Below are 25,487 nucleotides of genomic sequence, written 5' to 3' on the forward strand. Positions count from 1 at the left end.
CTGTATATAAGGAGAAGCCTTGGGAATGGTCTCTAGCTTATGGCATGCTTAGACTCTGCATGCAGCCATGTCGTTGTTCAGCAGCCTACTATGCTCTGCCGACCTTGGGACTTACAATGGACTTGAATTAATGGCCTGCCATGTGGTTTGGTAACATCAGGACTGTGCCATTTTATTTGTCGACCTTGGGCTTTTTAGCCTCAGCAGCCAGTAGCTGCCTGAGTGAAGAGAGATGCCTCTAGCTTCAGTGGGCCGGGAACAAGAGGCAGTGCTGAAGGCCAGGTCAAGGGGCTTTCACACAGCCCCTAGAACCTGGCATTTTGAACTTGGACTTAAAGCCTCAAACTGTAAGAGAATAAACCCCTCCCTGTTTGTTCAAGCATTCCATTTGTGGTATTTCTGTTAAAGTGGTACTAGGTAACCAGAACAGAATATGGTACCAAGTGGGATGCTGCTCTGATAGATACCTAAAATGTGGAAACAGGAGTGGAGTGTGTCCTTGACCCGAGACCCTGGCAGAGAGACCCTGGCATACAGCATGAGAGATGGCAGGAACAGAGCCAAGAGAACCAGCATGAGATGGCAACAGCCTTACCAGCCTACAAAGGAGAAAGCTGGATGCCATTGCGCAGGCAGCTTCCTGGGTGGAGTGGGTTGCCTTCAGGTGTTAATTGGTAGAAAATACTGGCATGAAATGGAGTAGCAGGTTGGCCGGCCTACGGAGCAAGAAAGCTGAGTGCTTTTGAGGCAGGAAGATTTCTGGTGAAGTGTGTTGCCTTTGGCATTAATCAGCAGAAGCAGAGAGACCAAAGAAACAGGAAGCAGAGCTGCCTCAGTCTCAAAGGGGAGGACCATAGGCTTTGGGGGTGGAACCACCACAGCCCCCTAGGTTTCAAAGAGCCAGACCTTTATCAACTTGGTTCTGGAGTGTGGGGCTGTTCATTCATGTGAGCCAGTGGGATGGAGTCATAGCCGCTGCCCAAGAGTGAGGGGGCAGGGTTGCCAGGCCAAGGGAGTGAGGTCGTCACTTAGAGGAACTAGGGGACTGGAGTCACCCAGTGAGAGAGCTCTGTACAGATGCTACTCAATGAAGATCTGTACAGGTGCCAAGTTGACAAGGGGTAAAATTGTGGTGTTAAAAAGTCTTTGTGTCAACTTGGCTAGGCCTGGTTGAGTGGATGGGCAGGTGGATGTAGTATTCCCCATGATGAGACTGGTAATCAACTCCATGGTGGAATCTACTATGAGCAGCTGTGTAGCTGCCTTAGGGATGTGGTCTGCTTCCTGTATATAAACAGAATCCTTGGGAATGGTCTCTAGCTTGTGGCACACTTGGACCCTGCATGTAGCCATGTCATTGTACAGCAGCCTGCCATGCTCTGCCAACCTTGGGACTTAAAATGGACTTGAATTAATGGCCTGCTGTGTGGTTTGGTAACAGCGGGACTGTGCCATTTTATTTGTCAACCTTCAGCTTAGCTTCAGCAGCCAATAGCTGCCTGAGTGAAGAGATGCCTCTAGCTTCAGTGGACCAGAAGCATGAGGCAGAGCTGAAGCCCAAGGTCGATGGGCTTTCACACAGCTCCTAGAGCCTGGCACTTTGAACTTGGACTTAAAGCCTCCAACCTGTAAGAGAATAAACTCCTGTTTGTTTCAAGCATCCCATTTATGGTATTTCTGTTAGAGCGGTACTAGGTAACCAGAACAGTTCCATTATATAAAAAATTTAGAATGGATATACACACAGAAAGAAATGTTCTTTGATGGTTATCAGGGATGAGAGGGAGAAGGAGAGGTATCACTTTCTAGACAGTAGACATTTGTCATTCAGGAGCTCTGGTAGCATAGTGGCTAAGGCACTTGACTGCTAACCAGAAGGCTGGCGGTTCAAATCCACCAGCCACTCCTCGGAAGGAAGGTTGGGCAATCCTACTTCCGTAGTGATACTGCCTCAGAAACCCAAGGAGGGGTCGCTATGAGTCGGGGCCGACTCAACAGCACATAACAACAAAAACAACAACATAATGTATTCAATTTTGCAACTACAGTAATAACAACAAAAATTATATGTGTGGTTACACAGGTAGAAGTGTATGCATACGTGTCCATAGGAAGGCTTATGTGAGTACAACACATGTAGGTACAGGTGTATCTACTAAAAAAATTATCAAACTCATTGCCACTGAATTGATTCCAACTTACAGTGACCTATAGGGCAGAGTGGAACTGCCCCCATAGGGTTTCTAAGCCTGTAATCTTTACAGAAGTCAGACTTCCCTTTCTCCCAGGAGAAGCTGATAGGTATGAACTACCAACCTGTGGTTAAGCCAAGTACTTAGTAACTGTGCCACTAAGGCTCTTGGTGTGCCTATTTGTTGTTGTTCCAAGATTGCCCCATCTTCTTTCCAAGGAGTGGCTGGTGGGTTTGAACTGCCAGCCTTCTGGTTAGCAGTCAAGTGCCTTAGACACTATGCTACCAGAGCTCCCTGGTGTGCCTATAGGCATATGTAAATACATGTGTGTGTGTGTGTGCTGCATATATATCCATAGATATAATAACACACATGGGGGCACAGTTACAGGGACTTTCTAGACATATCTAAACAACTTGTGGAATTGGTTAACTGAGTTGAAGGGGTTAGGACCATGGTCTCATGGGATAACTTAGTCAATTGGTACAACATAGTTCATAAAGTTAACTGTTCTACACCCTAATTTTGTGAGTAGTTCCTAGGATATTAAAAGCTCGCAAGCAGCCATCTAAGATACAACTGTTAGTCTCTACTTGTCTGCAGTAAAAGAGAAATAAGGAAATCAAAGCCTCAAAGAAGAAACTAGTCTATAGGACCAATAGCCCACAGGAACCATGGCCTCTTCTAACTTGAGTCTAGAAGAACTAGATGGTGCCCAACTACTACTATCGACTGTTCTGATCAGGAACACAATAGAGGGTCCTGGTTAGAATGGGACAAACATGTAGAACAAAACCCACATTCATAAAAAACACCAGACTTACTGAGAGAGACTAGAGGAACCCCCAAGACTACTGCCCTAAGATACCCTCTTAACCTAGAACAGAAACCACTTGTGGAGGTCTTCTTTCAGCAAACAACAGATAAACATTATCACCCATGAATAATGTGTCCCTTATGCAATTAACTACATGAGACCAAATGGTCAACATTTACCCAAAAGCAAAGATGAGAAGGCAAGGATGGGAAAGGAGCCCAGATCAATAGAAACAAAGAAACAGAATGGAAATAATGAGAATGGTGACACAATGTGAAAACTGCAACCAGTATCACAGAACAATTTGTGTAGAAAATGTTAAATGGGAACATGATTCATCATGTAAACCTTCACCTAAAAAACAAATAATATATTTATATATGTTGTTGTTGTTATGTGTTGTTGAGTCAGACCCGATTTATAGCAACCCCTCCTTGGGTTTCCAAGGTAGTATCACTGTGGAAATAGATTGCCCAACCTTCCTTCCAAGGAGTGGCTGGTGGGTTTGAACCGCCAGCCTTCTGGTTAGCAGTCAAGTGCCTTAGGCACTATGCTACCAGACCTCTCTCTCTCTCTCTCTCTCTATACACACACACACACACACACACACACACACACACACACATATAAAATTCTGAAATCCCTAAGGCTCTTTCCTCTGGTTTTCCCTCGTTCGTCTGCACTCACCTCTGCCTATACCCACCTTCACTGATGATCTCATCCAGTCTCATGGTTTTAAAATGCTTCAAATGCTGTTGTTTTTGTTGTTAGGTGCCACCAAGTCAGTTCTGATTCGTAGCAACCCTATGTGCAGTAGAATGAAACACTGCCCATCTTGCACCATCCTCACAATCACTGGTATGCTTGAGCCCATCACTGTACAGCTACTGTGTCAATTAATTGATGAGGGTGTTCCCTGACACTCTATTAAGTATGATATCCTTCTCCTGGGACTTATCCCTTCTGACAACATAACTGAAGTAGATGAGACGAAGTCTGGCCATTCTCGCTTCTAAAGAGCATTGTGGCTGCATTTCGTCTAGGACAAATTTATTCATTCTTCTGGCAGTCCACGGTATTTTTAACATTCTTTGTCAAAACTATGATTCAAAGGCATCAATTCTCCTGTGGTCTTCTTTATTCATTGTCCAGCTTTCACATGCATATGAAACTACTGAAAACACCATGGCTTGGTTCAGGAGAACCTTAATGTTCAAAGTGACATCTTTGTTCTTTAATACTTTGAAGAGGTCTTTTGCAGCAGATCTGCCCAGTGCAATACATCATCTGATACCCTGACTGCTGCTTCCATGCATGTTGATTGTGGATCCAAGTAAAATGGAATCTTTGACAACTTTAATCTTTTCTCCATTTATCATGATGTTGCTTATTGGTCCAATTGTGAGGATTTTTGTTTTCTTTATGTTGAAGTGCAATCCATATTGAAGGCTGTAGTCTTTGATCTTCATCAGTAAATGCTTCAAGTCCTCATCACTTTCAGCAAGCAAGGTTGTGTCGTCTTCATATCACAGGCTGTTAATGAGTCTTTCTCCTATGCTGATGCTGCGTTCTTCTTCATATAGTCTAGCTCCTCGGATTATTTGCTCAACATACAGATTCAGTAAGTATGGTGAAAAGTACACAACTCTGACACATACTCTTCCTGATTTTAAAACATGCAGTATCCCCTTGTTTTGTTGGAATGATTCCTCTTGCTCTATGTACAGATTCCTCATGAGCACAATTAAGTGTTCTGAAATTCCCATTCTCTGCAATATTACCCATAATTTGTTCTGGTCCACACACTTGAATGCCTTTGCATAGTTGATGAAGCACAGGGGAACATCTTTCTGGTATTCTTTGCTTTCAACCTAGGTCCATCTGACATCAGCAATGAACTTTCTCATTTCATGTCCTCTTCTGAATTTGGATTGAATATCTGGCAGTTACCTATTGATCTACTGCTGCAACGATTTTTGGATTATTTTTAGCAAAATTTTGGTTGTATGTGCTATCAATGATACTGTTAAATAATTTCCACATTCTGTTGGATCATCTTTCTTTGGAGTGGGCATAAATATGGATCTCTTCCAGTCAGTTGGCCAGGTAGCTGTCTTCCAAATTAACTGGAATAAATCAGTGAGGGCTTCCAGTGTCACATTGTTCGTTGAAACATCTCAATAGGTTTTCTGTCAATTCCTGGAATGTTGTTTTTGCCAATGCCTTTTGTACAACCTGGACTTCTTCCTTCAATACTATTGTTCTTGATCATATACCACCTCCTGAAATGGTTGAATGTTGACCAATTCTTTTTGGTACAGTGACTCTGTATTTCTTTCATCTTCTTTTGATACTTTCTGCATCGTTCAGTATTTTGCCTATAGAGTTGCAAGTTGAGGCTGGAAATTTTTCTTCAGGTCTTTCAGCTTGAGAAATGCTGAATGTGTTCTTTCCTTTTAGTTTTTTAACTCCAGATCTTTGCACTTTTCATTATAATACTTTTTCTTCTTGAGTTGCCTTTTGAAATCTTCTGTTCAGCTCTTTTGCTTCACTATTTCTTCCATTCACTTTAGTTCATAAGCAAGTTTCAGAGTCTTTTCTGACATTCATTTTGGTATTTTATTTCCTTCTTAATTTTTTATTGACCATTTGTTTCTTCATATGTGATGTCCTTGATGGCATCCTACATACAACTCGTCTGGACTTCAGGAATTGGTGTTCAATGCGTCAAATCTATTCTTGAGATGGTCTCTAAATTCAGATGGGATATACTCAACAACGTAGTCTGGCTCTCATGGATTTGTTTTAATTTTTTTCAGCTTCAATTTAAAACTTGCATATGAGCAATTGATGGTTTGTTCTACAGTCAGCCCCTGGCCTTGTTCTGCTGATGATACTGAGCTTTTCCATCATCTCCTTCCACAGATGTAGTCAATTTGATCCCTGTATATTCCATCTGGTGAATTCCATATGTATAGTCACTGTTTAAGTTGTTGAAAAAAGGCATTTGCAATGAATAAGTTGTTGGTCTTGCAAAATTCTATCATGTGAACTCTGGCATCACTTTTATTACCAAGATTATATTTACCAACTACTGATGCGTCTTTGTTTCTAACTTCCACATTCCTATCACCAGCAATAATCAATACATCTGGATTACAAGTCTGGTCAATTTCAGACTGCAGAAGTTGGTAACACTCTTCAGTTTCTTCATCTTTGGCTTCACTGGTTGGTGCAGGTCTTTCTCTTGTAGAGAGTCATTGTGTGGGCTCAAACCAATGAGCCATCTAAACTCCTTAACCTGGTCCTAGCCCCCACTTTTTCTCATGTAGATTAATGCAAGAGACTCCTAACTGGTCTCCCTGCTTCTATCCTTGTCCCTCCCCATTGCAATCTATCCTTATCCCAATCTATCCCCTGGAGAGGTCCTATTAAAAGCCAAATCACATCATGCCTCAACTCAGAACCTCCAATGGCTTCCTGTCCAACCCTGAGTGAAAGCTAAAATATTTACAATGAATTCTAAGCCCTGGTCTGTACCTGACTCTTGTCCATTTCTTCTCAGATTTTATTTCTACTTCTCTCCTGTTGGCTCACTCCACTCCTTGCTGTTTGCCCACATGCTCCTGCCTTAGGGCTTTTGCATTTGCTTTTCTTTCTGCTTGGATGCTCTTCCTCCAAGTAACAGCATGGCCACCTCCTGCACCTGTATCAAGTCACTGCTACTGTGAGGTGCCACTGAGTGAACACCAATGTGTTTCACCAACCAAAAATCCAAACTCACTGCCATCAACTCAAATCTGACTCATAGTGACCCCTCCTTGGGTTTCTGAGGCAGTATCTCAACAGAAGTAGATTGCCCAGTTTTCCTTCTGAGACGTGACTCACAGTGACCCCATATAACAGAGTTGAACTGCTCCATAGGGATTTCTTGGCTATAAACTTGATAGGAACAGATTGCCAGGTCTTCCTCCCTTGAAGCTGTGGGGTCTGTTGGATGTGTTCAAGCTGCCAACCTTTTGATTAAGTATTGAGCCAACAGGGCTCCTTATCAAATCTTTATCCATTGTCATTTTCATAATTCTTAGTGGAAGCTGTCCTGATCACCAAATTTAAATTTGCAACACCCTTTCTCTTCTCTGCACCACACACCTACAAGCTTTCTATCTTTATTTCTAGTTTTTTTCCAGAGCACTTAGTACCATCACATATAATTAATTTACTGAGCTATTTGCTTTAGTCTGTCTCCTTTCTGTTCAAATGTAAGTGCCAAGAGGGTGGATTTTTTTTTTCTTTCTTTAATCTATCCTTTTTTCTTTCCACTGATGCATACTGAGTACCTAGAACAGAAGGTAGGCATTAAATAAATAATTATCCAATGAATTAATGATGTAGTATTTTCCATACATTATTAAATATATCTGTTTGCCCTCTGTTTTTTACAATACTGTGAACATTTTGAGGTCAGTGACTATGCCTTATTCATAGTATTTATAGCACCAAGGACTATGCATGGCAAAGAAAAGGACTTCAATGAAATGTATATACTGAATGAATAGCAGGAGAGGACAGAAGGGATAGACTAAGTTTTGTCGGGTTTCTATTCAATTCAGCAAGCACCTTTGCATAGATGAATCAGACACTATGCCTGATTTAGGAAAAAACCCACATTTCAGTTGGGGAGAGACAAACATAAATATTTACCCTTTTGCAATATGATCACAATTGTAATGTGGAAACCCATTATCCATTACCTAGAGTTGATGCCAACTCTAGCAACTCTATAGTGGGAGCTCTGATAGCGTAGTGCCTAAGGCACTTGACTACTAACCAGAAGGCTGGCGGTTCAAACCCACCAGCCACTCCTCGGAAGGAAGGTTGGGCAATCTACTTCCGTAGTGATACTGCCTTGGAAACCCAAGGAAGGGTCACTATGAGTTGGGTCCAACTCGACAGCACATAACAACAACATAGTTCAGAGCAGAAGTGCTCCATGGGGTTTCCAAGACTACAATCTTTATGGAAATAAGTTTCCACATCTTTCTCTCATGGAGCAGCTGGTGGGTTCAAACCACTGACTTTTCAGTTAGCAGCTGAGAACTTAACCACTGCACCATCAGCCCTCTTGTGATGAGAAAAAGGTCAAGGAAAAGAACCAAGATGGGGAGTTGGGGAAAACAACCAAAGGGTGGTAAACATGTGCTTTGCTAGCTTAATAGGAGATTGCCACACAGACTGTGGTGAAGGAAACAGTCCAAGCTCAGCTGCTCTCTGCCCAGGGTATGTATACACAAGCTCCCCAAGGTAGTCCCTGATCTTCTCTAAGAACTCCTTCCCCTCCTAAGGGCTTACTCCAAGGTCACACTCTCCAAGGATACTTGGTAAATAAACATTAGCAAACTGAATAGCTATAGTCCTACATCTTCCTCTTCCCTCTCCCCTACTCAAAGAAAACTCCAGATCTGATAATGGAATTATGCAATGGCTCCACTAGCTGCCACCCTGGGTAGTTACAGCAAGGGTCACATATAAACATCATTTCCAGACTCATCAATGCCTGACATAACAGTAAACAGAACCAGACCACTTCACTTAGAAACCCAAAGAAACTGCCAAAAAACAAAGATGCGAAAATCAATTTTGAAAGTGCTAGAGCTTTCCGACATCAGAGCCAACTATGGAAACAGTGTGATACATATGTAAATATGTACATTCTTTGTCAGAACATTAAATCATAGCCTGAGAGCTGACTTCCTGAAGGGGAAAGCTGGGCAGGCCACAGGACCCTCAGCAGTTTCTCAGACCAGAGAAGCGTGGACACCAGAGAAACTGCTGAAGAGAGAAAAATCCATCCTGGCTGGGAGAAGATACCGTGACCTCATAGGCCTTTTCATTTTCTAGTGCCTATGATTCACTGTGGTTGGAACAGGCTGTTTTCACCCATCTTCTAAAGAGTTTGAGAATAAACTTGTCTCATTCATTAGCATTTGCTGCTCACCTAATGGCTTTAGTTGAATGGGAGGAATTCCATACACACCATGTACTTTCACATTTCCACCCACTGCCCCCACCTCAGGCGTACACATGCGTTTACACGTGTATCACATGCCACAATCAGAATTCCAAAGCTCCCAGAGCCAGGCTAGTCCTGAAACCATCTTTTCACTGCCCTAGAAAAGAATGATTGCTTACTATGCCATTAATTTCCATCAAGGCCCATGGTAGCCTCTTAAAAATGATCACAGAAGTCTCTCCTTCTCAAGTCTAGTTCAAATATATAATTCAAGGGGACAGTCCCCACTGACAACAGGAATAATCAGGAACTAAGCAGTACTGACTGCAGTTTCTCCTCTCCTGCTACATTTTCACTACTTTTCATCTTCTCCTTCTAATCCTGGGTGGTGTAAATGATTAATGCCCTGGCTATTAACTGAAAAGTTGGAGGTTCAATTCCACCCAGATGTGCTACAGAAGAGAGACTTGGTGATCTACTTCTGAAAAATCAGCCATTGAAAACCCTATCACATTCAGTTCTATTCTGATACACATGGTGTCTCCAACAGTTGGAACTGACTTGATGGCAATGAGTCTGGTCTAAATCTCTGTTGCTTCCTTTCCTTCTCCCCATTTTATTCCCATTCCCCTCAGTCTACCCTCTTCTATCCTCATTTATTTAAAAAGTGAAATAGTTGTGATAAAACAGTTTGACACAACAACTGTTATCATGGAAAGACTTGAAGGGCAGTGAAGTGCCACCAAAGTAATTTGAAGTTTCCCATAATTCTCTGGTGCTCCCCAAACTGGTTTAGTTTGAAGTCTGCTTTTTCTTCAGCCTGCCTGGGAAGGTTACTTTGTTGTCTCCAAAGATAAAAAGGAATAATGCTGATTGTACAACACTGCTTCTTCTTTTTCATGGTTGACTTAAGATTCTCATTAAGAAAGGCCATCATGGTTTGTATAATGAGATATAGCCTTGGTCTCCATTCTCTGAGACTCTTTTCTAACCTCATTCCCCACCCCCACCCCCCGCTCTCAAGCCTACCTAGCTTGTATGTCCTTGTTTTTTTCCCACCTTAGGGCTTTTATACAAGCAAAACTGTCACATGGCTAGCTCCTTCAGACATTAAGGTCAATGCCCAAATGTGTTCTCCCATCCTCCTAATCTAATCCTACTTCCCTCCTCACCTTTTGTTACCCTTGATTGCATGCCCACATTTTATTTTCTTCATAGTACTTACCATGATCTGAAATGACCCTGTTTATTTGTTTGCTATTTGTTACTCTAAGTAACATGCAAGCTCCATGAGGGCAGGGCCTTTGTTTGCTTTGTTCACTACCATAGCTCTGTACTAGACCAGCAAGCAGCTGGTACAGAGTAAGCACTTAATATACATCCATCCGGAGAATGAATGGATACATTAAATGTGATGGTTAAGTTTATGTGTCAGTTTTGCTGGGCTATGTTTCCCCATTGTTTGGCCAAACACCAGTCTAGTTATTATGGAGTAGTTACATGTGATTAAATCAGTTGGCTTTAATAAAGTAGATTATTTTCCTTAATGTATCTAATGTAATACAGTTAATCAATTAGTTGAAGGCCTTAAGAGCAAAAGGAGCTTTTTAGCGTGTCTTCTGCTTTTAGACTATAAACAGGTATTTTGGCAGAAGTCTCACTTCATTATTCCAATTGTCTGACCTAAGGACCCTGGGACACAAGCCTTTAGAAGTCTCCAGCCTATCACATGACCCATGGATTTTGGATTTTCCTGCCTCTCACAATCACAAGAGCCAAGTTTTTGAAGAAAATCAAACAAAAACGAATGGTTCATGAGATTATAAAAACCCATTGCCATCGAGTCAGATCTGACTCATAACGACCCCTCCTTGGGTTTCTGAGGCGGTATCACTATAGAAGTAGATTGCCCAACCTTCCTTCTGAGGAGTGGCTGGTGGGTTTGAATTGACAGCCTTCTGGTTAGCAGTCAAATGCCTTAGGTACTATGCCACCAGAGCTCCCCATGAGATTATAGGGTCTGGCAAATCCAAAATCTATGGGTGAAAGGAGGAACTCTGGTAGCATAGTGGCTAAAGCACTTGACTGCTAACCAGAAGGCTGGCGGTTCAAACCCACCAGCCACTCCTCAGAAGGAAGGTTGGGCAATCCTACTTCTGTAGTGATACTGCCTCGGAAACCCAAGGAGGGGTCGCTATGGGTCGGGGCCGACTCGACGGCACACAACAACAACAACAACAACATGGGTGAAAGGCTCACAGATACATACATACACACACACATGCATCTGGTTCTGTTGGTCCTATTTCTCTAGATAACTCTAAGATACTAATTTGAATGATGGTCTCAAAAAAATTTCTCATATAGTTCCAGTGACCTTCTTTCCCAGATCACCCAAGGACAGAAAACAAATCTCAGTATCCAAATGTCTAGTTCTTTGCCAGTAGTCTTCTCCACAATGAGTATGTTTAGCCCAAAGAACTGGGGGTTCTGAGTTGATCATTATATAACAAAAGATTTTTTTTTTTTTTTTTAAGGAAAAACTTTAATTCTTGCTTTAGTCAGTACAGAGCAGCGTGAGTTGATTCAATTTGGTGACTTAATCGAAGTTTAAACCAGAATCCTCAAATCAGTGTTTTATGACTGCTTCTATTTCAACATTTTAAGTGTTTTATTTGTGTCTGTAGTTTATTGTTATCTCAGTCTCTTACTGTAAATCATTCAAAAAACCGGCCCTGGTATTAGAGCCTGGGAATTCATACAAATCAACTCCCCAGTCTCCAGTGAGGCCAATACCCAAACCAAACAGGATTTCTACTCAACTGTTAAAAGGTTTCAGGGGAAATCACTTCCCTTCAACTTCCCTTCTAACTCATTCCAGTGTCTCTCAATCTTTTTATTCTACCCTCAAGGGAAATAAAGGCAGCTGTGATCATGAGCCAGGCTCAAATTCTTAAGACAGACGAAGTTGACATAAGAAACACACATACACACTCTCTCACACTCATACACATTCATACAATCTCTCCCACACTTATTCATTCACATCACTTACACACTCTCACACATACACACACTCACTCTCACACATGCACACATATTCACACACACACTCATATACCTGCACACATACATGCATTCTCTCTCTCTCTCTCACACACACACACACACACTCATACATATGCATATATACATAGTATACGTACCTACATAACCTGGGGTTCCACAGGCTGTGGACATCACATCTCCTTTACCCTCCATTTTTGACAATCCAAAGTCACTGATCATTATTTTTGACTCCTCATCTTGACTGTAGTACAACAGATTTTCGGGCTAGAAGCAAAATAAGAAAAAAATGTACAAACTATGTTTAAGCCTGGGTTAATTGTGGGAAACTACAAACCACAATGCCAAACTATAAAACTTGTTCATAACAATTTAAGAATACACTTGACCTTTAGACTTATTAAACACATCAATAAAAACATTGTTTAATGGAAGCAATGTGTAGGGCCCTGCACAGAAGCTTTCACAAGTAAGTTTCCAATAAATATTAGTATCTTTCCCTTTCTAGTATTTTCTCTACTTAAAAAATTAACAATATTTTGAGGCAATCTAGGAAATAAAATAATTTTTCAGGTGTTATTGGAACCAACTTGATTTTAGTTGGTTTGGTTTGGTTTTGGGTGCTGTCCAGTTGATTCTGACTCCTAGTGACCCTATAGGACAGAGTAGAACTGCCCCAGAGGGTTTTTCTAGGCTGTAATTTTTACAGGAGCAGATCACCAGGTCTTCATCCTACAGAGTGCTGGGTGGGTTTGAACCAGTAACCTTTCAGTTAACAGCCAGGTGTTTAACCATCGCCATCAGAACTCCTTTTTAGGTGCTGCACAGTTGTTTTGTTTTTTTTTCCATTGTCTTTTTATTATTATTATTATTAGTGACCCTTGTTATCAGCCTTTCTTTACTACAGAGGTCTCTCTCCTGCTTTCAGCAACATCCAGTGGTGTCCTGCAGTTCCCCTTTACTGAGGCCAGCTGACAACTGCTCATCCCTGCTCTGAGAAGCAGAGGGATGGGATGTTGTCACAGAATGTCCAGCACTTTCTAGCCATGTGCCCTTAAGTACTTTGAGCTTTTGTTTGCTTTTCCTGTAAAACATGGGCAGTGATGTTTGCTTCCCTGTACAGAATATGACAGTAATAAAGCACTACACACAGCAAAGGTATTATGGTTTCTGTCTCCCCTGGGTCATGTCTATATAGGAGGGGCTTAGGGGCAGCAGCCTTGAGGTTAAGGAGAAATCTTAAAGCTTCATTTGCCCAGTGTTTTATATAAATTGGGGAATCTGTCATTGTTTCTAGCAAAGAATGAGTAAAAGTCTTATGGAAATTGAAGAAGGATCCACAGCCTCAGATCTGGCCTTCATTTTGCATCTCCTGCACTGCCCTACTGAGAACCGGAACACAGAGGAAAAAACCCACTGCTGTTGAGTCAATTCTGACTCATAGTGACCCCCATAGGGTTTCCAAGGGGGTCTTAATTCAGACAAAAACCAAAAAGAGCAAACTCACTGCCATCGAGTTGATTCCCACTCATAGCGACCCCCATTGGGTTTCTGAGGCAGTAAATCTTTACAGAAGTAGATTGCCCAGTCTTCCTTCTGTGGAGTGGCTGGTGGGTTTGAACAACCAACTTTCTGGTTACCAGTCAAATGCCTTAGGCAGTGCACCACCAGAGCTCTTTTAACTCAGACAAGGGATTGCCAAAGGCCAGGAATACTTCTCTATACATTCCTCCTACAGGAGGTCCATTTGGGTTAATAAAGTGTTCTTTTGAAGAATAAGTACTGCCAAGGAGGATTAAATTTAGTGATCATTAAATTTAGTGATCATGCAGGTGAGGGCAGCAGAGAGGGAATCCTGCCCACGTTGTATGGCAATTTAGCTTGGTGTCCTGTAATGTCTGGATTTGCCTGAAAAATTATTTTTTCTGTATATTATGGATTCTTTGTGGCCAATATCTGAGTTGGAAGGTCAAATCAACCCTTTAGTAGTTCACATAAAAGACTTTAAAATTATCTGAATAAACAGTTCCAGCACTTTTAAATATTATACTCCTAATCTATTCAAGGGAGCTCTGGTAGCATAGTGGCTAAAGGCAATTGACTGCTAACCAGGGGGCTGGCGGTTCAAATCCACCAGCAACTCCTCGGAAGGAAGATGGGGCAATCTACTTCCGTAGTGATACTGCCTCGGAAACCCAAGGAGGGGTCGCTATGAGTCGTGTTTGACTCAACGGCACATAACAACAACAACAACAATCTACTCAAAAAAACCAAACTCACTGCTATTGAGTTGATTCTGACTCACAGGGACTCCCGTTGGGTTTCCAAGGTGGAAAATCTTTACGGAAGTAGATTGCTCTATCTTCCTTTGGCAGAGTGGCTGGTGGGTTTGAACCAACAACCTTCTGGTTAGCAGTCAAATGCCTTAAGCATTGCACCACCAGAGCTCCTTACTCCTAATTTAGTGGTTCTCAATTTTTCCCCTGGGAAGAGATTTGGCAATGTCTGGAGACATTTTTGACTGTTACAACTCTGAGGGTGTTACTGGCATCTAGTGGGTGGAATCATGGGATGCTATTAAACAACGCACAGGACAGCCCTTCACAACAAAGAACTATCTGGCCCAATAGGTCAATAGTACAGTGATTGAGAAACCCTGTCTTAATCCGAGGAGGCAGTAATAGGCACTTCTTGTCTCAGTCCCTTCAAAAAAACAACTGTCTTTAGAAGCTTCTTCAGCCAACCAAGCATAAGAGTCCCTTTCTGGAGGGAGTAAGAGGTATGTATGGCTGTCAGTATACTACTCCAGATTGAGCACTCATCTTAAATTAATGTGATTATGTTCTCCATTGCTCTAGTCTAGCAGGTTATATAGGTTGTTTTAATTTTCTTAAATGTTCATGGAAATTTAATGTTCCAAACACAACATCTTCCACAAATTCCTCTGTGCCTCTGAAAAGAGATCATAGAAAGATCCTAAAATGGCAATGTTCTTTCCACAATTACAAGCCTGGTGATTCTAAAGCTCCCCAGGCTGGGAGTTGCAAGTACTTCTAAGAATGATGTAGGAGTGAAAAGCAGTATCTCCCATACCCAATCTGCTTTTCAAAGGAGAAATAAATGCTTCCCCCCATAGGAAATGTCTTATCTGCTTAGAAATTATTTCAATAAGAACAGACAATCAGCCCGCTCACACTGCATTTCTGTGGGCATCACATTAACTTGTTCAGAAAAAGTTGCCTGCTGTGTTTTGAAAGCACAGTATTGGCAATTGGCAGGAGCACAACAGAGTAGAGAAGTCCTGGCACAGAGAGGCAGGCCAGGTGGACCTACCCAGCCTTCTGAAGGGCCTACAATTAGATTAGCTAATCATCCTCACATCCATCAAAAAAACCTGCAAAGGAGGAAGGTGGTAAGGACTCATGTAACATTCCCAAGCACTCTAGTACAGTGGTATTAGCAAATGGTGCCCAGAACAGCATCAGTACCACCTACACACCTGTCAGAAATGCAAATCCTCAGACCTCACTATAGAGCTATAGAATCAGAAATTCCTGGGGGACAGCCAATACGCTGTGGTTTAACAAGCCCTCCAGATGATTCTAATGAATACTAACATTTAGGAACCACTGCCCTTGTCAATAAGGAGTGCTGATGGTAAACAAAAGATGGGCATATGAGGCGAACTTTTACATTAGGTAGATACATTCCTTGGAGAGAACAATCGTTGGAGAATAGAAGGGCTCTGTATGCACAGGGAGACAGCTCAGGGGACAGGAGTACATGGAAGGAAGGACATAGGGAAGAGGTAACTATGGGGAGGAAGTGGGGGGGACCTGTTGCACTGTGGTAAACTTTAGTTTATGTCATGAGACAAAGCATATGTGAGCTGCTGTATGGAAAGTGAATTTGCTCTGTAAACTTTCACCCAAATCACAATAAAAAAAAAAAAAAGTGTTGGTGTTACAGTGGTTAAAGCACTTGGCTGCCAACCATAATAAGGTAGGCAGTTCAAACCCACCAGCTGCTCCATGGGAGAAAGAGTTGGCAGTTTGCTTCCATACGATTCATAACCTTGGAAACCCCTACGGGGCAGTTCTACTCTGTCCTATAGGGTCACTACTGAGTCAAAATTGACTAGACAGCAGTGAGTATGGTGAAGTTTTTGCCTTTGTCAATAAGAAGCCCAGTGCTGCAGTAGTTAAAGTGTTGGCTGTTAACCAAAAGGTTGCAGTTCAAACTCACCAGCCACTCTGCAGGAGAACAATATGGCAGTCTGCTGCTGCAAAGATTTATAGCCACAGAAACCCTATGGAGCAGTTCTACTCTATGCTATAGGGTCGCTATGTCAGAATCAACTCAATGGCAGTGGGCTTGGTTTTGGTATTGGCCTTTATCATTGGGAGTCCTGGTGGTGCTGTGGTTAAACACTTGGCTGCTAACCTGAGTAATTGCCAGTTAAAACCCACCAGCTGCTCTGTGGGGGAAAGATGTGGCAGTCAGCTTCCAGAAAGATTTATAGCCTTAGAAACCCTACGAGGCAGTTTTTCTCTGTCCTTTAGTGTGGCTATGAGTCAAAACTGATTTGACAGCAATGAGTCTGGTTGGGTTTAGCCCTTGTCAACGGAAAATGATAACACAGAAATACCAAAAAGGAAGAGAAATTTTACAGTGAGTCTACATTGGGTGTGTGGGGAGGGGACGACAACAAACCCTTGAAACCCAGTACCAGATAATGGGCCAGTAAGCCAGTTGCCACTGATTTGATTACAGTTCATAGCAACTGCATCTGTGTCAGAGAAGAAATATGTTCTGGAGAGTTTTCAGTGGCTGATTTTTCCGAAGTAAACTATCATGCCCCACTAGGTGGACTTGAACCCCCAGCCTTTCAGTTAGCACAGGCACTTAACCATTTGCACCACCCAGGGACTCTATATCACCCAGGTGCTAAAATTCGATTTTAACAGATATTTATCTTTTAAATCGATTTATATTTCCCAAAATTGTGTACAACATGACTTCAACATAGTATAATGCTTTTATTTATGGCATTTATTTATGATACAATATAGGGTGGGATTTCTACCTTGACCAGTACAATGCTCTTCAGTCGGGAGCATAACTATGCAGAATGAAGCCACATTACAGCCTTGGGTCTAACAATGCTGCTTTTCACAATTCCTCAAGTTGGTATTTTTTGCTATATGCCCTTTGGTATCTATATAGACCCAGGAAGAAATGTAACACCAAGGTGCTCAATAAGACCCAGACCCTTCAGTGCTCATGGGTGGAAATCAAGAAGACAAAAGCTCATAAGGAACAGACAAGAAAGGGACCTGCAGGACACAGCGAGAAGACTGCAACTCTTGCTCATTTAACCTATCTTCCCTGTTATCTTGTGTCTCCTGCCCTCTGCCCTTGTTCCCTTTTCTTCCAACAGTGTGTTGTGTTGATATTGGGCTGGAATTGGGAAAGACTGGGAAGAACTGCACTGGGAGATGCGTTTTTCGTCACCTCGTAAAATGTCTGGACTCAACCGCCACCCTAAAGATTGGCAGTTGGAACTTAGCCAGTGGTACTAAAAAAGAAAAGCCCTGGCAATCTGCTTCTGTTAAGATTATAGCCTGTAACACACTATGGAGCAGTTCTACTCTGTAACAGATGGGGTCACAATGAGGTGGAATAGATTCGATGGCAATTAATGACAACCTATGTCTTGAACAAAATTTCCTTTTAGAAGGGCTTAAAACAATATGCAACCAACCTCCTTTTGGCCCTGTGACTGCTTAATGGTTATAAAATATTCCAGACAATGGCCAGCTGGATTGGTCTTCATCTTCTTTCAAGCTACTGCTTGCCCCAAAGGCCCTGATGACTAAAAGTACACAAACCTCCCACCATCCATTCCATCCATCTCCATATTCAAGGGGCATCACCCCTCCTCTGGAGCCAATTCTCTCTGATAGGTGCATTGTGAGTTGCTAAGCAATGGCCTCACCTTGAGATCCCTGTGGACAATGCCCATCCTGTGGAGATAATACACAGCATCCAAGACCTGGCGGATCAGAGTGCTGGCATCTTTCTCTGTGTAAAATCCCTTCTCCACTATCCGATCAAACAGTTCTCCACCAGATACACTGTTTAAAAAAAAAAAAGAAGACAAATTAAAAGTTGAAGACAACATATTAAATGTTGCAGGGAAAACAACAAGAACTTTCAATGTGATGATAGACTTAAACTTTATTTTTAAAGTGAATCCATTTTCAGACTTAGATTTTCTCCCAACTATTCCCAACAAGGGGCTCTCATGATGCCATGGTTAAAGCATTGGGCTGCTATACAAAAGGTCAGTAGTTCAAACCCACCAGCTGCTCCATGGGAGAAAGATGAGGCAGTCTGCTTCTGTAAAGATTTATAGCCTTAGAAACCCAATGGGGCAGGTCTACTCTGCCCTGTAAGGTGGCTATGAGTTGGAATCGACTTGATGGCAGTGGGTTTGGTTTGGGTTTGGGTGGCTACTTAAGATGATGAAGTTGAGATGACACCTGCATTTTGAGAAGTGAGTATTGCTTCAAATCTCGATTGCCTCTAGTTTGGGAAAAAGCTGCTAAATAAAGACTATGTTCCATCCTCTCTAGCAATACTGCTTGGGAACACAGACATGCCTAATATGTTGGCATATCCCCCAGGTTCCATCATCAATCCTTCTCCTCTTGACACACTCAGTGAGCTCCATGAAAGCAGGGATTTTGTTTTCTTCAATGTTGTGATCCCAGCCCCCAGAATCAACTTGATGGCAGTTTTCCCTACCCCCAAAAGCTATGTTAGGAAAGTGTTTCTATGACCCAAACACCACACTTGCTGCCACTAAGTCAATTCCAACTCATAGTGACCCTACAGAACAGAGTAGAACTGCCCCACAGAGTTTCCAAGGCTGTAAATCTTTATAGAAGCCGACTGCATCATAGTTTTCTCATGGAACTGCTGGTGGGTTCAAACCACTGACCATTTAGTTAGCACCCCAAGGATTTAAACATAATACCACCAGAGCTCCTTGTTTTTATGACATGTGGGTACAAATGCCCAGGAGAAAAATTAAAGGGATAAAAAAAAAAAAACCAGGACCCATGGTGTAGTCAGGCCAGAGAAGTCTCTCATAGCCTTGACCTTTGTTCTGCTATAACTCTGTAAAATCAAAATAACCTTTCTGATGTCAGCATCATCAGACATAGGGAGATGGTGCTGAGTGAGATGTCGCTTTGCATGAAAGCACCATCATAAAGGCTGGGGGGTGTTTTGCACAAAGCACTGGCCTGGCCAACAGGATCCTGGGTTCTTTACCAAGATCTGTTCCTAATTTGTTAAGTGCAGTGAATGAGCTCCTTGAATCTCCTTGGACCCCCATAAATGAGGGGATTAACAGTCAACTGAAGCTAACCATTTTCAACTGAGGGTAGTGACACATCTTCGGAGGTATCAGAACCTAGAACCTATTTGTGCTTTAAAACACCACCACCACCACCAACAAAATACCCCAACACTTTAGAATACTGTGTTGCTTTATTTTCGGGGATATTTAATTTTCATTTGCTTTGAATTTCAGATTACATTAAAAGAGAATTTCTGATATTTCTGGAAAGGGGCCTAGGCTGGAAAGGGTCAAGAAGCCCTTGTGAGCAACCACTACAGCCCCTTTTTCGTTGACATTTTATGCTGCTCTGAGTTTAACAAAGTAATGTTGTTATGTTGTTGTTATATGCCGTCGAGTCGGCCCCGACTCATAGCGACCCCTCCTTGGGTTTCCGAGGCAGTATCACTACGGAAGTAGGATTGCCCAACCTTCCTTCCGAGGAGTGGCTGGTGGGTTTGAACTGCCAGCCTTCTGGTTAGCAGTCAAGTGCCTTAGGCACTATGCTACCAGAGCTCCTAACAAAGTAATAGAATTGTGAAATCCTGAATAGCAACAACTAGCAACTTAACCTTTAAAACCTTAAAACATAGACTTCTCAAAGAAAAACACTAATTCTTTCAAATAATTAATCCATGTTGGAAATAAACTTCAAAGGGATATAGTGCAATATATATATATATATATATATTATATATATATATTTTTTTTTTTTTTTTAAAAAAAAGAAAGAAACAAATTTCGGAAAGCAAAATGAAAATGATTCATTTGAAATACTGAAATCAAACAGTTGCAAAAACAACTTTTATGGCTTTAATAGATAGAGTAAAAGATATTTCTTAGCAGTAGCACACAAATATACACAAACACCAAGACATGATTCATTTCCTGCAAGTCATGGCAATTAATGTGCAGTGACTGAGCCACTGAAATCTTCTTTTTTAAAAACCCAATAAAGAAGAAACAACTCAGCCATAAAAGGCCTATGTGTTAGAGACTCTTCTATTACCTATAGTCATTTCAGGCAATATTGTGCTTGGATAATGACATCATCTTGTTTCCAAAGCAAACTGAGCAATCTTGATAAGAAAGGAAAGGCACTCAGGAGAAATAAAAGGTGATTCAAAGAGTGCAAAGAAATGGAAACAACAGGGGAGAAACTACATTTTGATAACCATGTTGTCATCTGGATGGAAATGGTCCATCCGTAGTTAAACCCAGATCCCAAGACATCACCTCTTGGCAACTGATGACAAGTTCTGTACATTCCTCATTTATCTAGAAACTTCTCCAGAGAATTTCAATGTGTGAAACTTTTGCAGGCTTTGAGAATGGACTGTGTGAGATGTACTGCTGTGAGGGCAGGGTGAGCCTGGGTGCCTTGGAGGCGTTCACTTACTAATTTATGTAACTACTTAGGTCAACACTTACTGCCAGCAACATCATGTGCCAGCTACCTTGCACACTTGGTGACAATCAAAGCAGCATTAGCTGCGAAGGAGGAAAAGTCTGTTTTGATTGTCTCCCTCCATATCTCTACAAAGGAATGCCATCTTCCAATAACAGCACCCTTTACTAGTGTTCTAAAGGCCCCTGGGTGGCATAAACGGTTTGTACTTGACTACTAGCCCAAAGGTTGGAGGTTTGAACTGAACCAGAGGTGTGCTTCTGAAAGGTCACAGCCTTGAAAACTCTATGCAGCAGTTTTACCCTGCTCACAGGGGGTCTCCAGGATTTGGCATTAACACAAAAACAACAAACTGTGAGAAAAATCAAAGTTCCAGCCAAGAAAACTATGTAACACTTCAAATCTGTAACACATGGGGTCACCATTAGTGAGAAAAGAATCAACAGCAATTAACAACAAATCACACAAGTTTTCTAGTGCTTTCTTACCACTGGTCTGACTGCTACCTACCTCCTCTGCTCTGCATGTGACTGGGGGTCCTGAGCAAGAATGGTCAGCCCTCTACCACCCCTACCTCCTGCCCTTAGTATTCCATGGCCCACACAGCCCAAATCTTGCCTGATCCTCTCCTTCTCAAAAAACCTTTAAGCTCCACTGGCATAGCATAACACACAAAAACATTGTTCTACATCCTACTTTGATGAGTAGTGACTGGGGTCTTAAAAGCTTGTGAGTGGCCATCTAAAATGCAACTACTGGCCTCTCTTTATCCAGAGCAATGAAGAATGAAGAAAATCAAAATATATGCAAACAATTAGTCCAAGGGACCAATGGACCATGGGAACCTCAGCCTTCATGATCCCAAGACCAGAAAAACTAGATGGTCCCTGACTACCAATGCCAACCACTTCGAAAGAGATCAGAATTAGAGATCCTGGAGAGAGTGGGGAAAACATGTGGAACAAAATTCAAAAACATAAAAAAGATCAGAATTACAGGTCAGACAGAGACTGATGAAATCCCCAAGACTATGGTCCAAGTCACCTTTCAGCCCTGGAATTGGACTCACTGCCATGGCTCAACTCTCATCCATACAACAGAAAAGGCCATGAGATGAACAACTACACCAGGGAGATGCAGCTTTAGAACAGTCAACCATGGGCGATCAGAAGGGCAGCATTTGCACAGGGAGAAAGAAAGGCAGGCAGAAACACATAGGTAAGAACAACACAGGAAAGGGGTAACCACAGGGAGGAGGAGGAGGAGGAAGGCTGTTACTGTGGGGATTGTAATCAGTGTTGCAAAACAAAAGGTGTATGAAATATGGAATGTACAATGAATCTGCTTTGTAAAATTGCACACAAATCACAACAAAAGTTAAAAACAAAAACAGATCTGTCCGCTTTCTCATCTCTCAAGGTCTTCTTTTCTGCTACCTGATATATAAGGTATTAACCAATTCTATTGAGTAAAAATATTTGCACTGCAATAGGGCAGCACTGCAATGAGAATCGAATTGTCACTATTGAAGTATGAGACACTGCTACAGTATAAACTGTCACAGAATTTTAATGTTTTGTTCATTTTCTTCAAACAATTCCCAGAAAGAATTTGGTTTCCCTGGAAACTGAGGCACATGGGAAAAGTTTTAAAACTTGCCCATCTACAATATAACAGTACTAATAAAACCAGACGTATAAATCATTTTATAATTGTCAAAAACTTCCTGAAGCCTGCATTTTAAAAGTCCAATTATTCTCAAAACCACTTGTGAGGTAAGCAGGGCCAGTATTACTGTCTGAGAAACAAATGTTGCTTTGGAGTCAATTTTGACTCATAGGGACCCTACAGAACAGAGGAGAACTGCCCCATAGGGTTTCCAAGGTGGTAATCTTTACAGAAGAGGATTGCCACATCTTTCTCCTTTGGAGTGACTCATGGGTCTGAGCTACCAACCTTTCGGTTATCAGCCAAACAGTTAACTATTGTACCACCAGGGCAAAGCATCAGAATGAAGTTAGATGAGGCAGGAGTCCAGTGATTGGGGAAAAGGATTAGAAACAAAATTAATTAAGGGTAGCTATTGATAGAGAGAAGGAGTTCTGGTAGCACAGTGCCTAAGGGATCTGACTGGTAACCAGAAGGTTGGTGGTTCAAGCCCACCAGCCACTTTGCAGAAAGAAGACTGGGCAATCTACCTCTGTAAAGATTTATTGCCTTAGAAACCCAATGGGGGTTGCTATGAGTTGAAATGGACTCAATGGCAGTGGGTTTTTTTTTTTTTTTTTTTTTTTTTAATTGAGAGAAAGAGAGCCCCGGTGGCATGATGGTTAAGCTCTTGGCTGCTAATCAAAGTTGGTAGTAAGAACCCACCAGTAGCTCTACACGAGAAAAGATCTGGCAATCTGTTCCTATAAAAACTATAGCTTATAAAACCCTATGGCACAGTTCTACTCTGTCACATAGGGTCACTATGAGTCGGGATCAACTTGGTGGCATACAGCAATTGAGAGAAAGTCCCAGTTTGGTGGGAGGCAAATGTGGACAGATACACTGACAACCAAAGATCAGAGAAGCAGAAGACAGAATAAACAGTTCAAAGATTCTCTACTCTTCTGAATTCACACTTTGAGATTTATTTAGAAGCTGCCTTTGCAGTGAACTTGGGTTTGCCAGTCTCTGATTCTTCTTTGTCTGTTATAGTATATCATATTGCATGTGAATTTGAAAAAATATAAACATAATGTAGTTTGATATAAAATCTAAGTAAAATTTCAGTTTATTTGCAAAATTTTATGTGGTGCAAATCACTTTAAATTACAAAAATTGGTCAAGAATCTTGTGGTAGTTATGTTTGTGTGTCAACTTGGCTCTGTCTGGTTGAGTGGCTGGGCAGCTGGTGGTAGGTATTCACCATGATGAGACTGGCAATCAACTCCATGGTGGGATCTACCACAAGCAGCTGAGGAGCTGCCTTTGGGAGGTGATCTACTTCCTGTTTATAAGGAGAAGCTTTGGGAATGGTCTCTAGCCTATGGTACACTTGGACCCTGCATATAGCTGTGTTTTTACTCAGCAGCCTGCCATGTTCTGCTGACCTTGGGACATATAATGGACTTAAGTTAATGGCCTGCCATGTGGTTTGGTAACATCGGGACTGTGCCTTTTTACTTGTCAACCTTGGGGCTTCTCAGCAGCCAGCAGCTGTCCAAATTCAGTGAAGAAAAGCCTCTAGCTTCAGTGGGCCGAGAGCAGAAGGCAGAGCTGGACCCCAAGGTTGAGAGGCTTTCACCCAGCCCCTAGAGCCTAGCACTTTGAACTTGAACTTAAAGCCTCCAGATTGTAAAAATAAACTCCTGTTTGTTTAAGCCATCCCATTTGTGCCTGTCAGAGTGGCACTAGGTAACCAGAACAAATCTTATTAACTTGAAATTGCTGGACTGAGTGAACTATAAACTCTGATGATACTATGGCCAGGTGGTAGTACATGCTTTGTCAGTATCCTTTGCTGACCAAAATAACAAAACAAAACAAACTTGTTGCCATCAAATTGATTCCAACTCTGAGCAACCGCTTCCCTATAGGGTTTCCAAGGTTGTAAATCTTTACAGAAAAAGACTGCCACATCTTTCTCCCCCATTCATTTCACCCACCTGGTGGGTTCAAACTGCTAACCTTTCCATAGTTAGCAGCCAAGCGCATAACCATTTGCTACCAGGGCTCCTGATCCTTTGTTCAAAAACCAAAACAAAACTCACTGCCATTGAGTTGATTCCGACTCATAGTGATCCACTGGGTTTCCAAGGCTATAAATCTTTACAGAAGTAGATTGTTTCATCTTTCTTCTGCAAAGGAGCTGGTGGGTTCAAACCACTGACCTTTTGGTTAGTAACCAAATGCCTTAACCATTACATTATCAGAGCTCCTTGATCCTTTGTTAGTACTGGACAAATTGTGTTGAACGTCTCTCTGATTTTAGTAGATATTATCCTGTTATTTCAACATTGCCTTAGTTACCTAATGCTATTATATGATTTTGGTAGAAATACTACTGCAGATAGCTTTAACAAACAGAAACTCATTTTCTCACAGTTTAGAAGGCTAGAAGCCCAAATTCAGGACACTGGCTCTAGAGGAAGGCTTTCTCTGTCAGCTCTGAAGAAAGGGCCTTATTTCTTCAGAACTTCTACTCATGGGAGATCTTTATGTGTCTCGGGATCTCTCTTATCCCATTTCTCCTTCTTTTGCTTATTTGTCTAATCTCATTTATATCTCAAAAGAGATTGATTCAAGACACACCCTATATTAATTCTGTCTCATTAATTTAACAAAGACAATCCTTCCCAAAGGGGATTATAACCATAGGCATAGAGGTTAGGACTTACAATACATATTTTTTGGGGGGCACAATTCAATCCATAACAAACATTTGTTGGTAATTATAATTTAAAATCCTTTCAATCTTGTAACAGGAGTCCCTGGATGACACAAACAGATAAGCTCTCAACTACTAGCCAAAAGGTCAGTGGTTCAAACTCACCCAGAGGTGCCTCAGAGACAGGCCTGGGGATCTGTTCCTAAAG

General features: G+C 41.8%; 1 protein-coding gene across 1 annotated transcript in view; it reads right to left on the reverse strand.

Annotated features, from left to right (window-relative positions):
- The window catches only part of CAMK1D (calcium/calmodulin dependent protein kinase ID), a 643,088-nt gene that overhangs the window by 76,518 nt on the left and 541,083 nt on the right, over window positions 1-25,487 (reverse strand). Inside the window, exons 4-5 of the mRNA XM_007935426.2 lie at window positions 18,087-18,225; window positions 12,229-12,355 (exon numbers count right to left, since the gene is read on the reverse strand). Of these exons, the coding sequence (XP_007933617.1) occupies window positions 12,229-12,355; window positions 18,087-18,225 (266 nt within the window). The remainder of the gene's footprint in view (window positions 1-12,228; window positions 12,356-18,086; window positions 18,226-25,487) is intronic.

Source organism: Orycteropus afer, unplaced genomic scaffold (genome assembly GCF_000298275.1).
Source record: "Orycteropus afer afer isolate SDZICR_OR568_19922 unplaced genomic scaffold, OryAfe1.0 scaffold00028, whole genome shotgun sequence".
NCBI lineage: Eukaryota > Metazoa > Chordata > Mammalia > Tubulidentata > Orycteropodidae > Orycteropus > Orycteropus afer.